The 17,763-nt window shown below is 42.4% G+C and overlaps 1 protein-coding gene across 2 annotated transcripts in view; it reads right to left on the bottom strand.

The window, feature by feature from the left end:
- VPS8 (VPS8 subunit of CORVET complex) overlaps positions 1–17,763 on the bottom strand; it is a 245,713-nt gene that overhangs the window by 117,394 nt on the left and 110,556 nt on the right. For both annotated transcript variants that reach the window (XR_013217732.1, XM_077272120.1), the window contains exons 24-27: positions 12,539–12,590; positions 12,134–12,176; positions 10,341–10,413; positions 9,106–9,225 (exon numbers count right to left, since the gene is read on the bottom strand). Coding sequence is in view for 1 of the 2 variants with exons in the window: in XM_077272120.1 (XP_077128235.1) it covers positions 9,106–9,225; positions 10,341–10,413; positions 12,134–12,176; positions 12,539–12,590 (288 nt within the window). In the remaining variant the exon portion in view is untranslated. The remainder of the gene's footprint in view (positions 1–9,105; positions 9,226–10,340; positions 10,414–12,133; positions 12,177–12,538; positions 12,591–17,763) is intronic.

The raw sequence follows: 17,763 nt of genomic DNA, 5'->3' as shown, positions 1-17,763 counted from the left end.
AGACTGTTTGTCCCAGATAGATGGACCAGCAGAGTTATTTCCGAGGTCCATTCTTCAGTGTTGGCGGGTCATCCTGGGATTTTTGGTACCAGAGATTTGGTGGCTAGATCCTTCTGGTGGCCTTCCTTGTCGCGGGATGTGCGTTCCTTTGTGCAGCCCTGTGGGATTTGTGCTCGGGCTAAGCCTTGCTGTTCTCATGCCAGTGGTTTGCTTTTGCCTTTGCCGGTTCCTAAGAGGCCTTGGACGCATATTTCCATGGATTTTATTTCGGATCTTCCGGTCTCTCAGAGAATGTCTGTCATCTGGGTGGTTTGTGATCGTTTTTCTAAAATGGTCCATTTGGTGCCCTTGCCCAAGTTGCCTTCTTCCTCCGATTTGGTTCCGTTATTTTTTCAGAATGTGGTTCATCTGCACGGCATCCCTGAAAACATTGTGTCTGACAGAGGATCCCAGTTTGTGTCCAGATTTTGGCGGTCCTTTTGTGCCAAGATGGGCATTGATTTGTCTTGTTCGTCGGCCTTCCATCCCTCAGACGAATGGCCAAACCGAGCGAACTAACCAGACCTTAGAAACTTATTTGAGATGTTTTGTTTCTGCTGACCAGGATGATTGGGTGACTTTTTTGCCATTGGCAGAGTTTGCCCTTAATAATCGGGCTAGTTCGGCTACTTTGGTTTCGCCTTTTTTTTTGTAATTCTGGTTTTCATCCTCGTTTTTCCTCGGGTCAGGTTGAGTCTTCTGACTGTCCTGGGGTGGATTCTGTGGTGGATAGGTTGCAGCAGATTTGGAACCATGTGGTGGACAATTTGATGTTGTCACAAGAGAAGGCTCAGCGCTTTGCTAACCGTCGTCGCTGTGTGGGTCCCCGACTTCGTGTGGGGGATTTGGTGTGGTTGTCTTCTCGTTATGTTCCTATGAAGGTTTCTTCTCCTAAGTTTAAACCTCGTTTTATCGGTCCTTATAAAATTTTGGAAATCCTCAACCCTGTGTCATTTCGCTTGGACCTCCCGGCATCGTTTACCATCCATAATGTGTTCCATAGGTCTTTGATGCGGAGGTATGTGGTGCCTGTGATTCCTTCTGTTGAGCCTCCTGCTCCGGTGCTGGTTGAGGGAGAATTGGAATACGTGGTGGAGAAGATCTTGGATTCTCGTATTTCAAGACGGAGGCTTCAGTATTTGGTTAAGTGGAAGGGCTATGGTCAGGAGGATAATTCCTGGGTTGTCGCCTCTGTTGTTCATGCGGCCGATTTGGTTCGTGCCTTCCATGTGGCTCACCCTGATCGCCCTGGGGGTTCTGGTGAGGGTTCGGTGACCCCTCCTCAAGGGGGGGGGGGGTACTGTTGTGAACTCTGTTTCCGGGCTCCCTCCTGTGGTCATGAGTGGTACTGTGTGAGTTCTCTCTTTGGGCTCCTCCTGGTGGCTCTTTTTGTTATTTTGCAGGTTTCTGGGAGGATCAGCTGTCTCGTCATCTGCTAGTTAGGTTTCCTATTTAATCCACCTGGTCCTTCATTCCTTGCCTGTTGCCATTGTATTCAGTGCTATTCTGATTGCTCCTGTCTACATCCGTTATCAGTCTCTCCAAGAGAAGCTAAGTTCTGTTTGCTTATTTTTGCTCATCTGTGTTCAAGATGTTTCCTAGTATATGATGAGTTTTTGTCCAGCTTGCTAATGTGTGATTTCCCTGCTTGCTGGTGCTCTGGGGTGCTGAGTTGCTCCCCCCACATCGTTAGTTGGTGTGGGGGTTCTCGCATTCTCTGCGTGGATATATTTGCATAGGGTTTTTTACTGACCGCACAGATCCCTTGCTATTTTCTGCTATCTAGCGTTAGCGGGCCTCATTTGCTTAACCTGTTTCATCTCTGCGTTTGTCTTTTCCTCTTAACTCACCGTTATTATTTGTGGGGGGCTTCTATATCTCTGGGGGATTTCTCTGAGGCAAGTGAGGTCTTTACTTTCTCTTTAGGGGTAGTCAGTTTCTCAGGCCGTGAAGAGACGTCTAGGATTTCAGGAAACGTTCCACGGCTGCCTATAGTGTGTGCGGTTAGGATCAGGTTTGCGGTTAGTCCAGTTACCACATTCCCAGAGCTCGTCCTATTATTTTCTACTTAGCTGGTTAGATTTGTGATCCTAAGCCACTAGGATCATAACAGGGCAGAGCCTGGTTTTCTCCACACATACCGCTTAGAACTATCACTAAAAAGGTCTTTGTCTCATCAGACCAGAGAATCTTATTTCTCATAGGCTGGGAGTCCTTCATGTGTTTTTTTAGCAAACTATGCGGGCTTTCAAGTGTCTTGCACTGAGAAGATGCTTCCGTCGGGCCACTCTGCCATAAAGGCCCGACTGGTGGAGGGCTGCAGTGATAGTTGACTTTGTGGAACTTTCTCCCATCTCCCTACTGCATCTCTGGAGCTTAGCCACAGTGATCTTCGGGTTCTTTTTTACCTCTCTCACCAAGGCTCTTCTCCCACGATTGCTCAGTTTGGCTGGACGGCCAGGTCTGGAAAGACTTCTGGTGGTCCTAAACTTCTTCCATTTAAGGATTATGGAGGCCACTGTGCTCTTAGGAACCTTGAGTACTGCAGAAGTTCTGTTGTAACCTTGGCCAGATCTGTGCCTTGCCACAATTATGTCTCTGAGCTCCTTGGCCAGTTCCTTTGACCTCATGATTCTCATTTGGTCTGACATGCACTGTGAGGTCTTATATAGACAGGTGTGTGCCTTTCCAAATCAAGTCCTATCAGTTTGAATTAAACACAGCTGGACTCCAATGAAGGAGTAGAACCAACTCAAGGAGGATCACAAGGAAATGGACAGCATGTGACTTAAATATGAGTGACTGAACAAAGGGTCGGAATACTTATGACCATGTGATATTTCAGTTTCCTTTTTATTACATTTGCCAAAATTATTACATTTCTGTTTTTTTCAGTCAAGATGGGGTGCAGGTTACACTGATCTAAAAAAATGAACTTTTTTGAATTTACCAAATGGCTGCAATGATATAAAGAGTGAAAACTTTAAAGGGGTCTGAATACTTTCCTTACCCACTGTATATACAGTCATGGCCAAAAGTATTGACACCCCTGCAATTCTGTCAGATAATACTCAGTTTCTTCCTGAAAATGATTGCAAACACAAATTCTTTGGTATTATCTTCATTTAATTTGTCTTAAATGAAAAAACACAAAAGAGAATAAAGCAAAAAGCAAAAATTGATCATTTCACACAAAACTCCAAAAATGGGCCAGACAAAAGTATTGGCACCCTCAGCCTAATACTTGGTTGCACAGCCTTTAGCCAAAATTACTGTGACCAACCGCTTCCGGTAACCATCAATGAGTTTCTTACAATGCTCTGCTGGAATTTTAGACCATTCTTCTTTGGCAAACTGCTCCAGGTCCCTGATATTTGAAGGGTGCCTTCTCTAAACTGCCATTTTTAGATCTCTCCACAGGTGTTCTATGGGATTCAGGTCTGGACTCATTGCTGGCCACCTTAGAAGTCTCCAGTGCTTTCTCTCAAACCATTTTCTAGTGCTTTTTGAAGTGTGTTTTGGGTCATTGTCCTGCTGGAAGACCCATGACCTCTGAGGGAGACCCAGCTTTCTCACACTGGGCCCTACATTATGCTGCAAAATTTGTTGGTAGTCTTCAGACTTCATAATGCCATGCACACCGTCAAGCAGTCCAGTGCCAGAGGCAGCAAAGCAACCCCAAAACATCAGGGAACCTCCGCCATGTTTGACTGTAGGGACAGTGTTCTTTTCTTTGAATGCCTCTTTTTTTCTCCTGTAAACTCTATGTTGATGCCTTTGCTCAAAACGCTCTACTTTTGTCTCATCTAACCAGAGAACATTCTTCCAAAACGTTTTAGGCTTTTTCAGGTAAGTTTTGGCAAACTCCAGCCTGGCTTTTTTATGTCTCGGGGGTTAGAAGTGGGGTCTTCCTGGGTTTCCTACCATACAGTCCCTTTTCATTCAGACACCGACGGATAGTACTGGTTGACACTGTTGTACCCTCGGACTGCAGGGCAGCTTGAACTTGTTTGGATGTTAGTCGAGGTTCTTTATCCAACATCCGCACAATCTTGCGTTGAAATCTCTTGTCAATTTTTATTTTCCGTCCACATCTAGGGAAGTTAGCCACAGTGCCATGGGCTTTAAACTTCTTGATGACACTGCGCACGGTAGACACAAACATTCAGGTCTTTGGAGATGGACTTGTAGCCTTGAGATTGCTCATGCTTCCTCACAATTTGGTTTCTCAAGTCCTCAGACAGTTCTTTGGTCTTCTTTCTTTTCTCCATGCTCAATGTGGTACACACAAGGACACAGGACAGAGGTTGAGTCAACTTTAATCCATGACAACTGGCTGCAAGTGTGATTTAGTTATTGCCAACACCTGTTAGGTGCCCCAGGTAAGTTACAGGTGCTGTTAATTACACAAATTAGAGAAGCATCACATGATTTTTCGAACAGGGCCAATACTTTTGTCCACCCCCTTTTTTATGTTTGGTGTGGAATTATATCCAATTTGGCTTTAGAACAATTCTTTTTGTGTTTTATTCATTTAAGACAAATTAAATGAAGATGATAATACCAAAGAATTTGTGTTTGCAATCATTTTCAGGAAGAAACTGAGTGTTATCTGACAGAATTGCAGGGGTGTGAATACTTTTGGCCATGACTATCTCCCTACATTGCGCAACAAAACTCCCAGATAAGAATGCCTGATGCTGACTGTGGCTTCGTAAAGGCTGCGATGACATGTGAAAGTGATGTATAATTCACAGATGCAGCATTTTCAGAAAATCCCATATAATTATCAGGATATTTTTCCAAGTCAGCAGCTGGAACGTCTCATAACCAAAGATGGACGGCAATAAATATTGTCATACACTGTAGCTCATTAAAAAGAGAAAACAGATTCAGCAACAGCGTAGCAAAAACATGTCACAGTGTCACCGACTACTAATAATGTAAGCGCCAAAGCTTCACAACAAGGGGAAAGTAGAGGCGAGGAGATTTAGGGATGGTGCGGCTGCCTAACAAGGATACAAGCACCTCTGCAACAGCAGACATGTATCTGTAACCAACAAGGAACTCTCAATTCACAGAGCAAATACACCCGCAGATTGTACTACACGGTAACGTGCTGCCTGCAGATTATACTACACGGTAACGTGCTGCCTGCAGATTATACTACACGGTAACGTGCTGCATGTAGATTATACTACACAGTAATGTGCTGCATGTAGAATGCAAGTCCGCAAGGATAGGGTCCTCTTCCCTCTGTACCAGTCTCATTGTAAATTTGTTTACTGTAAATGATATCTCTAACTCTGTACGAAACCCCTTTCTCATGTACAGCACCATGGAATTAATGGTGCTATATAAATAAATAATAATACAGATTATACTACACGGTAATGTGCTACCTACCGATTATACTACATGGTAATGTGCTGCATACAGATTATACTACATGGTAATGTGCTACATACAAATTATACTACATGGTAATGTGCCACTGTGTTTAATTCAGATTATTCTTTATTGTAATGTACTACCTGCACATTATACTATACAGTAATGTACTACCTCTAATATAGTACACGGTAATTTACTACTGCGTTACGTCCAGATTATAGTAAACGGTAAAGTACTACTGTGGTACCTACAGATTACACTACACTGTTATGTACTACTTGCAGATTTGACTACACGGTAATGTACTACCGCAGGTTATACTACACAGTGATTTATTAATACTACCTCCAGATTATGCTACACAGTAATATGGTAGCTACAGATTACACTACAAGGCAATGGACTACCTCCAGATTACACTACACTAAAATGTAATATTGTGCTACTGTGCCAACTACAGATTATACTACATGGTAATGTACTACTGTGGTGCGTAGAGAATATATTACACGGTAATGCATTACTCTGCTACCTTCAAGTTTTAGTACACAGTAATTTACTACTGTGGTACCTGCGGATTATACTACAGGGTAATGTACTACTGTGGTACCTGCGGATTATGCTACATGGTAATGTACTACTGTGGTACCTGCGGATTATGCTACATGGTAATGTACTACTGTGGTACCTGCGGATTATGCTACATGGTAGTGTACTACTGTGGTACCTGCGGATTATGCTACATGGTAATTTATTACTGTGGTACCTGCGGATTATGCTACATGGTAATGTAGTACTGTGGTACCTGCGGATTATGCTACATGGTAATGTACTACTGTGGTACCTGCGGATTATGCTACATGGTAATGTACTACTGTGGTACCTGCGGATTATACTACATGGTAATGTACTACTGTGGTACCTGCGGATTATGCTACATGGTAATGTACTACTGTGGTACCTGCGGATTATGCTACATGGTAATGTACTACTGTGGTACCTGCGGATTATACTACATGGTAATGTACTACTGTGGTACCTGCGGATTATACTACATGGTAATGTACTACTGTGGTACCTGCGGATTATACTACATGGTAATGTACTACTGTGGTACCTGCGGATTATGCTACATGGTAATGTACTACTGTGGTACCTGCGGATTATGCTACATGGTAATGTACTACTGTGGTACCTGCGGATTATGCTACATGGTAATGTAGTACTGTGGTACCTGCGGATTATACTACATGGTAATGTACTACTGTGGTACCTACGGATTATGCTACATGGCAATGTACTACTGTGGTACCTGCGGATTATACTACATGGCAATGTACTACTGATGTCCAAAATCTGTCCCTGGGGTGGAAAAACTAATACCAGTACTAAAGAAGGAAGAATAGCAATCCCCAAGGCGACTGCACAAACAACTGCCGCTTATAGTACCCATTTGGTAAGGCTTTCACTACTAGATGCTAAGGTAAGAGCTCCACGAAGAGGTGGACAAAAGACTAAGGGTACCGTCTCACTATACGATTTACCAACGATCACGACCTGCGATACGACCTGGCCGTGATCGTTGGTAAGTCGTTGTGTGGTCGCTGGGGAGCTGTCACACAGACCGCTCTCCAGCGACCAACGATGCCGAGGTTCGCTGGTAACCAGGGTAAACATCGGGTTACTAAGCGCAGGGCCGCGCTTAGTAACCCGATGTTTATCGTGGTTACCAGCGTAAAAGTAAAAAAAAAACCAAACAGTACATACTGACCATCTGATGTCCGTCAGGTCCCTTGCCGTCTGCTTCCTGCTCTGACTGAGTGCAGCCGTACAGTGAGAGCAGAGCGCAGCGGTGACGTCACCGCTGTGATCTGCTCTCACTTTCCGGCCGGCAGACAGTCAGAGCGGGAAGCAGACGGCAAGGGACCTGACGGACATCAGATGGTGAGTATGTACGGTTTGTTTTTTTTTACTTTTACGCTGGTAACCAGGGTAAACATCGGGTTACTAAGCGCGGCCCTGCGCTTAGTAACCCGATGTTTACCCTGGTTACCAGCGAACGCATCGCTGGATCGCTGTCACACACAACGATCCAGCGATGACAGCGGGAGATCCAGCGACGAAAGAAAGTTTCAAACGATCTGCTACGACGTACGATTCTCAGCAGGGTGTCTGATCGCAGTAGCGTGTCAGACACTGCGAGATCGTAATGATATCGCTAGAACGTCACGAATCGTGCCGTCATAGCGATAAAAATGCCACTGTGTGACGGTACCCTAAGCTAAACTGAGGAGGGATGGTGCTAGAGGGCACGGAGGAGATGGACAGGAGACAACGTTTTTGTTAAGGTTCCTGTGTCCCCCAATGAAGCAATGGAGAAACCTCTCCGCACCGACCAGAAGCATCCAAATTCAGACGACAAATCTGTCATGAAGTCAGTACATGGAACACAAATTTCCAACGTAGCATGTTAAGATTAACTCCCTCCCTTCTGGGTGATTATTCTTTTAATGCTTTCATTTTTTTTTCTTTTATCTCTGCTTATTTCAAGAGCCATAACACACTTTTTTTCTCTTGAGCCCCCTTAACACTTGCAGATACTAGCAAGCTCAGTTACATCATATGTGTTAAGATCTTAACAAGGTTTTATCCATCTGTATAGGAATCTCTAAGTGGTGCTTGGTATGTGGTGCACACTGCTCATGGAAGCTTGGGATGGGCTGAAACGCGTCTAGTTTTGACAAATAAGAAAAACCTGTGTGAGTGCCGAGACTCCTTTGACTGCCATTTAACTCGTGTCACGCAGCGTCTGACGGTATTTCCTCAATGTCACTTGTCCCACAGTTATGGGAAATGTAGCCAAGAAGCACAGAGAGCAGGAAGGAAGGTCAGGATGGAAACAGTTACAGAGCACAAAGATGGCTGTAAGATGAGAAGGGGATCTAAAACTAAAATAAAGGTAATGGGAGTACGTGAATCCATTATAGGGACAACCTATAGTTTTGTGTCTGTCAAACTCCTTTAACTATACAGATGTGGCGTTTCCTAATTCAACACAGATACCATGAAGAGGCCATATATCTTTATGTACAAAGATGTAACGTGGCACAGTCTGACATTCAGTGGCTTATGCTGTATTAAAGGGAACCTGACAGCAGGTACATGCTGCCCCAAACATAGCCAGCCTCGCATACCCGACTCTTACACTCTAAAAGCCGGTTCCCCGCAGCTCCTCTACGCCCGCTGCCAATGACTGACAGGTCTCTTCCCTATACAGGAAAGTAGGGAGAGACTCATCACTCAAGGAAAAAGGGCAAGGAGAAGCCACCAGGGGCCTTACTGACTAGTCTCCAGTGCGGCTTGGACCCTGGTAGGATTGTAAAGTTCCGTATATTATATTTCCCAGGTTACATTTACGTAAAACACCATAAAAAGAACAGTCACACAGATACTGAGCTCAGCGGAACTCACAAAAAGGTTTTGGAAGTATTCTTCCAAAACTACATAGAAAGTTACTAGTGACTAGTATGTAAAGTAACAAAATGTGCATTGTTAAAAAACGCAGATCTGCCCCACTGAATATTCTCTCCAAGAAGTTCACATACACAATACAAAACATTGCATGTATAAAAAAACGTTTCCCCAAAACATTAACTATTTAAAAGGTCTTACCAAAGCCAAAACATTGAGGAATTCTCTGGTGTCAAAATGCAACAAAGTGCGAATATAAGGATATACTTCCTCATCCTGTGGGGCCTCCGGAGAGTGCAAACGGATCAAAAACTCAAAAACCTGGAGAAAAATAAAGCACCGCCATTAGCGTTAACCACCATTAACCAGCAAGCTTTCGAGTCTAGTCAGGTCTTTTCATCAGAGACTTGATAAAGAGACCTGAGTAGTCTGGAAAGCTTGAGATTTGATACCATCTTTTCAGACAGCCATTAAAAGGTATCAACCACTGAGGACTCAAATTTTAATATTTTTCTATCTACTGGCTAACACGATACAAAGATGTGTTTTTATGTTAAATATGTTTTAAGGGGTCACAAAAAGTGTGCAAATGAAGATATCCAGATTTCAAGAGAACCTCCAAAAACACTATGTGCAGTGTTGCACTATGTGCAGGTAATCAACAGGTAAATAGCATTTCAGTCATGGCTGGCTAGTTTACTGGGCCAGGCAGAAATTGAATTACTATTCTTCCTGCAGCCACTTGCTTCCAGTCTTTGGAGTGGTGCTCACTACAATGAATGAGAGGCTGTTCTGCACACACAAAGTGCAGGGGGAGTGATTAGACTGCGCTGACTGTATAGTGACCAGTGATAGTAAAAGATCCCTGCACCACCCTGATGACAGGAAGTGAGAGGCTGCAGGGAGAATAGAACTTCATTTTTCTCCCTGTTGCCACTGTTGCAGTTAACCAGATTAAGAGCATTTAAGCACTGATTAGCTGCAGATTACCCCTATAAAGACTTGGACACTATTTTCGATGGTGGTAGGTTCCCTTTAATAAAGAATATGTTTCATAGTCACACACTGTCACCCTTCTAAATACTTTTACAATAAACACTTTAGCACTTAATATTTAGTATGTACCCCATGGTATATGAACAGATCCTGATCCTAATTATTACTTACAAAGGGTAAGTCAATTCAAATGTTATTTAAACTAGGCTATGCCATTTTCCTCCAAATCAGAAATAGATTAGTAGATTAATATACAGTTTCTCCAGAATTTTGTTAATACAGAATCCAAAAAGATCAATTTTGTAGCACAGGAATGAATCAAAGTAGTGTCAAAGGATGAAAAAAAAATTGTTTGTGTCAGGGTCAAATAATGGAAAAACATTTAATAAAGTAAAGTGAAAACATAAACCAGTAACACCTACTATAAAAAGAGAACTGACCTGATTCTTCACCAGTGGGACAAGGTCTTCTGGAATGTCTCCCAATGGGTACGCTCTCCCAGCCAAACTGGAACTGTTACAAGAGTTAACATTATTAAACAAAACATGCAGACACAAAAAGATGATAAAACGCTGATATAAAAAAAAAAAAAAAAAATGCAGGCAAAAAAAGAAAAAGGAAATAATGAGGCAAAACAGGAAAATAAACACCCTCCACTTACACCGATTGACAGCACTTGCTATGAAATGCTGCCCAAATGGAATCCACAACCCTGCATGGACTGAAAGTGCCTGAGCCGAGTGCACACAGTGTCCGAGTGTGATGAGAACACAGCTGCACACACTGACACTGTGCACTCGGCTCATGCACTTTCAGTCCTTCCAGGGTTGTGGATTAAATTTAGGCAATGTTCCAAAGCGAGCGCTTCCAATAAACCTAATGGGAGGTGCAGGGCATTTTATATGAGCAGTGGAAAGGTACACCGCTCTTCACATGCCATCACTGCACTGAAGCTCCCCCGTTTACATAGCTAATATTTTTTTTAATACAGTATAAAGATGTAAAAATTAAAATATACCTTACAAATATGATTTTTATAGTGACTACGTCCCTAATATGAAAGTATAAATGTAGTGACAGTATTGTGGTAGATCACCTCTGAATGTGCTGGGAGTGGCAGGGCGCACACACAGGGAAAGGTAGCAACTGCAATCAACAGGGAGATGGTCAATGCTAATTAAGGGGTGACTTCCCAATTTTATGATCAAATATATTGGCAAGGGATAACAAAGGTGGGATTTTATTGAAGATCCACACTATGAAACTGCTGATAAGTGCAGATGGAGGTTTTTTTTTTTTGTTTTTTTTTAAGCAGATCCACATCACCCTTCCCACCAAAAATTGCCTAACAATGATTGACTCTTCCTAGTAGTGATGAGTGAGCATGCCCGTGTGCGATCTAAGTGTCTTAGCGTACTCAAAATACATGTTCGATACCCGTGGCTGCATGTCTCGCGACTGATAGGCAATCGCTGCATGTATTGTGGCTGTCTGACAAACAAGCAATCCCTGCATCTAACAGCCGCGAGACCGAGACATGCAGCCGCAGGGACCGAGACATGCAGCCGCAGGGACCGAGACATGCAGCCGCAGGGACCGAGACATGCAGCCGCAGGGACCGAGACATGCAGCCGCAGGGACCGAGACATGCAGCCGCAGGGACCGAGACATGCAGCCGCAGGGACCGAGACATGCAGCCGCAGGGACCGAGACATGCAGCCGCAGGGACCGAGACATGCAGCCGCAGGGACCGGAACATGTTACTCTTGGCACACAAGCATGTCTGCTCATCATTACTTCCCATTCATTCCAATATTAATCCTCTTTGCTGTTCATAAGTAGACTTTTTTTTATATGGTTTTATTTCCCCCCACTTCAGGAATTGAAAAACACCTAGCGGAACAAAAGTGAGTGCATGTTGCTTCCTTAAGGGGGATCCTGACAGAATCCACTCAAAACTAGGCATTGTCAAGTCAAAAAGCTACAAAATAAAAGGTTACGAGAAAACAAACAAAAAAAAAACAACACATTACAGAACTCTTCAAAATGGCTTCTGGAAACCCTGCAGGGAAAGAGAAACTCCTCCAAACACCCTCCCCATCATAGGTAGCTCCTGTTTAAAAATCCATCTTTTTTTCCATAAAACTCCATCTGCACATAGCCTCAGACACCCCGTGACGGCTCATGGCAGAAATGAATACATTAATAGAAAAGCATGGTATTAGTGACTTACCTGATATAAACAAGCAGCTTATTCCCCATCACAACTTGTTCATCTAGCAGACAAAAATATACAAATTAGATGCGTGGATCGCCTATCCTGCATTTAATATCACATCTGCATTAGTGATGAGCGAATATACTCGTTTTTTAGTGCTCGGAGATTTAGTTTTTCTTGCTGCAGCTGAATGATTTACATCTGTTAGCCAGCATAAGTACATGTGGGGATTCCCTAGCAACCAGGCAACCCCCACATGTACTCAGGCTGGCTAACAGATGTAAATCATTCAGCTGCGGCAATGAAAACTAAATCTCCGAGCACTAAAAAATACTCGGAGGACCCTCGAGCATGCTCGAGAAATCTCGAGTAACGAGTATATTCGCTCATCACTAATCTGCATGCATTGTCCAAACTTACCTGTTAAAGATTTCCCAGAGCTGACAGGGGCAGAAATGGACTTGAACAGTTTCTAAATAAAAAATATATATATTTATGAATTAAAAAAAAAACTAATATACATGTATATGTATAAGAAACGTGTATATGATACAAATAGTCTCTTCAGAGAGGACAGGAACTCTAGCACCACCTATTGGAAGCAGAAATCCTAAGAGTCAATATTGCCACGACTCTAGCAATCTTATAAGTCAATATTGACTATAACAAGCCTTGCCCATCTCCAGTTTTGCATTGATGAGAGGCAAACATCCTGAAACATGTGTCTGCAAATGGAATCATGTGGCACGGCTCAGACAATATATACTTGCAGGATTGTTACATCCAATAGTTGGCACTAGAGTCCATGTTCTCTCTCTCTTTAAAGAGGCAGTTTGCTTATTAAAATTCCCAGAGGAGAATTGCATGGTCTACAAGTCTCCTTACGCCAACACTGTACTCTCCACAGGGAGAAACTTTACCCCTTAGATCCTCTAGGAAAACTAAGATGCATCACGTCTATTTCTGGAACATCTCCTAATTGCATATTTATTTTTATAAAACTTAAATTTTAAATGCAGATTATACATACAAAAAAAAAAAAAAAAAAAAAAAAAAAAATGACCATCAAATCCAAACACAAATCAGGTATGGACAGGTGCTTACCTAGAGTCACCAACTCATACAATGAAACATATCATATAAGGCAGCACTCTGTAGGGATATAGCATGTCAACATAAAATATGAAAATTTAATTGCATTACAGCACTAGAAATCTGAAAAATTGAGAATACTTCCCACATAAACTGACCAATTCATGTGTACCTGGAAGCCACGTTAAGGCGTTTCTCACTCCCAGGACCTAGTGCCAATCCTCTCTTAGTCTACATTTCTCTGGGAATCCTCTCTTGGACTAAAGTCTATATCTCTGTGGAGGGGTAGAATCCTGCTGCAATTTTTGTATATAGCCTTCTGACTGAGCACTCCGCCCCTTAGCCTTAGGTGTTTATAATTGCAGCAGGATTCTACCCCTCCACAGAGATATAGACCTCAGTCCAATAAAGGATTCACATTAGGTTCCCAGAGAGATGTAGATTGTCTAAGAGTATTGGCATTAGGTCCTGGTAACGATAAACGCCTTAACATGGCTGCCAGGTACACAAATTGGCCAATTTATGTGCTAAGCATTTTCAATTTTTCATATTCATGCAGTAATGCAATTCAATTCTCATATTTTATGTTTGCATGCTATAGCGCTACAGAGTGCTGCCTTATTTGTTTGATTATACATAAATTGTAAACGGCCAATAATGGTACATACAAGTCAATATAGAGTATTTCCATAGAATACCCATGATGTGCATAAAGATTGTCAATACAGGAGGAAAAAGGGGCAAATGTTACAGGAATCAATCCCAGTACTTTCACAGGACTGTTTCTCTGATCTGAGAAAAATTGTTTGGATTATGCTAATCACACTCTGAGCACAGTTTAATTAGAGGGTGATCCAATTTTCTCGGATGTGGAGAATTTACAAAAATAAAGTTTCTCCATTCAGTTTGTGCGTGAAAAATCTGACAGCATTCAGATATCATCCAAGTGTGGTCTGATGTTTTCCATGCCGGACAGGCATGAATAAATGGGCGAGAACCATCTGCATATCAGAGGCAAATCACGCATTCTGCAATTTGTCCTCGGTCCAAAGAGAAAATTGGACATGTGCATGGCTCCATAGAAAAAGATTGGTCTGAGTGGGATCTGATATTTTGATGGATCATGCATGGACAGAAAGCAAGGTTCTCTGCACCTGCCCCAATGGCCATATTTGAGCTAGCTACAATGTATGTACAATGTTTCACTCGCGCACAGCACACAGTATAGATGTGGTATACAGTGCCCGCACTATAATGTGACAGGACAGATATTGCAGAGAAAACATGTTGGCCGTCTAAAAGACTTTATGTTGCTCTGAACCTCTGAAAGGCTTCTGTTCTCAGTGAGTTCAATGGCTGTTTACAGCGCGGTAGTAATTGGCGGCAGAGTCCAGTCTCTGATATAGAGCAGTTCAAACCCACTATGCATCATTAATTCCTATCTCGTTTTGTCCCACAGAAATAAAAAAAGAGGGGCAGAAAAAAAAAAAAAAAAAAATGAATAAATTCAAAAGCTTTTTTTTTTAAAAATGTTATGCTACATCAACTTTTATAGGTATATTTTTCAGTTTCCAACTTTATTCAAGTTGATTTTATCAATATATTTTTTCTGTGGGACATTTAAAACTGAAGAACAACATTATCGTTTCCCTATATAACTATATAACATTAAGTAAGCAGGAACTGTAAGAATACTTGAGTATTAACCAGTTCACCAACTGGGGATTTTTCCATTATTTGCAGTCGTCGTTTTATCCTTCCCTTATTCCCAGAGCCATAACTGTAATTTTTACATCAATATGGCCATGTGAGGGCTTGTTTTTTTGTGGGATGAGTTGTACTTTTGAACGACACCATTGGTTTTACCATATCGTGAACTTGGGAAAAAAAGATCCAAGTGCGGTGAAATTGCAAAAAAAGTGCAATTCCACAATTTTTTTTTTTTTTTATTACCATGTTTGATAAATGAAAAAAACTGACCTGCTACTATGATTTTTCAGATCATTAAGAATTTGTAGATACCAAACACCATGTACAGTTTTGATCGCCTGTTACTGCAATGTTGCGGCAACTAAAAATAAGCATTTCTGGTGTTTTGATTTTTTACCAATCTGATTATTATTTTTTTATATATTTATATATTGATACGTCAGGCATCTCTGAAATCGACGTTACCAAATATGTGCATTTTTATTGTTTTATTTTGAATGGAAAAAAAAAGGGGATTTGAACTTTTATATTCTTTTGCTTACTTTTCTTTTGTTAAAGGGACTCTGTCACCTGAATTTGGCGGGCTATGTAAATGCCCTGTATCCGGTCCGATGAGCGGTGTTTCTTCTTTTTTCCTCCACCCCATCATTCCCTGCTGTCCGCAATATTTTCCGGAATTGGAGTAGGTGTCCTCCATAGTTCGCGCGTGCGCAATGCAATCTTGTCTCGCGCACGTGCAGTATGCTTTGCCCATCTGCTGGCAAAGCCGAAAAGCATTACTGCGCATGTTCCGGAAGTATTTCTCTGTGTTAAATGCCCGCGATTAGCAATAACACCGATCGTGAGCAATTCTACCAGGTGTCAGCTATAATATAGCGCTGACATCCACTGATGATCATGCCAGATCTGCGAGTGAGCTAATGCGGTCATACGATTTGCGGGAACACATCTCCTTCAGCACCGTACATGTACGGCGGATGTCATGAAGCGGATGCCGGGGAGCCTGCGTCATCCACATGAAGTAAGCATGAGGGCGGCATCACAAGACAGAAGATCGGAGGCGCAAGACCGGGACCTGTGACACTCAATCAGACCGGACCACTCCCAGGATGAGTAGAATAAAACATTTTTCTTCGCTTGCAGGTCAGATCAGGGGCTTATCTACAGCAATATAGAATGCTGTACATAAGACCTGAAAGGTGGTAGCCGTAACTCGTACGGCGCATGTCGTGTCTCCCCTTTGATGTGGGCTCGGGCGGTGAGCCGATCAGGCTATGCCAGCTTCTATTGAAGCATGGCAAAAGTAAAAAAAAAAAAAAAAAAAGGTTTTTAGAAAAATATGAAATAAAACAAACAAAAAAATATATAAAAAGTTTAAATCACCCCCCTTTCGCCCCATTCAAAATTAAAAAAAAATAAATAAAATAAAAACCAAACATACATGTTTGGTATCGCCGCGTTCAGTATCGCCCGATCAATAAAAAAAAAAAAGGATTAACCTAAACAGCGTAACGAGAAGAGAGCTAAAAACTCCAGAATTACGTTTTTTTTTTGTCGCTGTGACACTCTTAAAATGCAATAACGGGCAATCAAAAGAACATATCTGCACCAAAATGTTATCATTAAAAAAAATCAGCTAGCGCGCAAAAAATAAGCCCTCACCCGATCAGAGATCCCCAAAATAGGTATTTGTGTACTCACCGTAAAATCCTTTTCTCCGAGCCAATCATTGGGGGACACAGACCGTGGGTGTATGCTGCTGCCACTAGGAGGCTGACACTAAGTGATACAAAGAAAGTTAGCTCCTCCTCTGCAGTATATACCCTCCTGCTGGCTCTCAACTAACCAGTTCGGTGCAAAAGCAGTAGGAGATCAATAGCAACATATGAGCATATAGCATGTCACTATATATATATATATATATATATATATATATATATATATATATATATATATATATATATATATATATATATATATATATATATATATAGAGTATAGCATGTCAAATTATAAAACAAGCACAAGCTAATAATAGGGTGGGAGCTGTGTCCCCCAATGATTGGCTCGGAGAAAAGGATTTTACGGTGAGTACACAAAAATCCCCATTTCTCCTACGCCTCATTGGGGGACACAGACCGTGGGACATCCCAAAGCAGTCCCTGGGTGGGGGCAACATCAGATCAGGCCCTGTGTAACCGCTACTTACAAGTGCGCCACCGCGGCCTGCAGAGTCCGCCTGCCCAGACTCACATCTGTGAAAGTCTGGGAATTATAGTGCTTCAAGAATGCATGCGGACTGGACGAATCCGCAAGCTTGCAGTCGTGCTGTGCAAACGCCTGGTGCCTAGAATCCAAGAAACCTCGATAGACAGGGAGATAGATGTCAGCCTAACACGGAAGGATTCCTGGATGGTGTAACAAATCCACCAAGCTAACATGGCCGATGAAACGGCTAAACCCTTCCTGTAACCGTCAGAAAGCCGTCCTCTTACAGTGAGGAAGCCCAAATAAAGTGTCCAACCTTCGGAAGGACGCAGTCCTCGAGACGCACCTACTCAGAGCACTCACCACGTCCAGAATATGGGGAACCCATTCCGTTATGTGGACTGGTGCCGAAAGAGATGAGGGAAGAAAGATGCCCTCATAACTATGGGAATACAATACTACCTTGGTAACAAGGGATGGGGATTGCCTGTAGACAACCTTGCCTTGATGGTAATAAGGGAAAAAAGGTCTGAAAGAACAGAGTGGCTAGCTCCGAAGACTCGTCAGGATGAGGAGATCGCAGAGAAAAAAGGGCGATGTTCCCTGATAGTAAAGTCTGTCCGGATCAAAAGGAG

The sequence above is a fragment of the Ranitomeya variabilis genome, chromosome 7, assembly GCF_051348905.1.
Source record: "Ranitomeya variabilis isolate aRanVar5 chromosome 7, aRanVar5.hap1, whole genome shotgun sequence".
Classification (NCBI taxonomy): Eukaryota; Metazoa; Chordata; class Amphibia; order Anura; family Dendrobatidae; genus Ranitomeya; species Ranitomeya variabilis.
The sequence above is the reverse complement of the archived record's forward strand: the minus strand, read 5'-3'. Positions and strand labels throughout refer to the sequence as shown.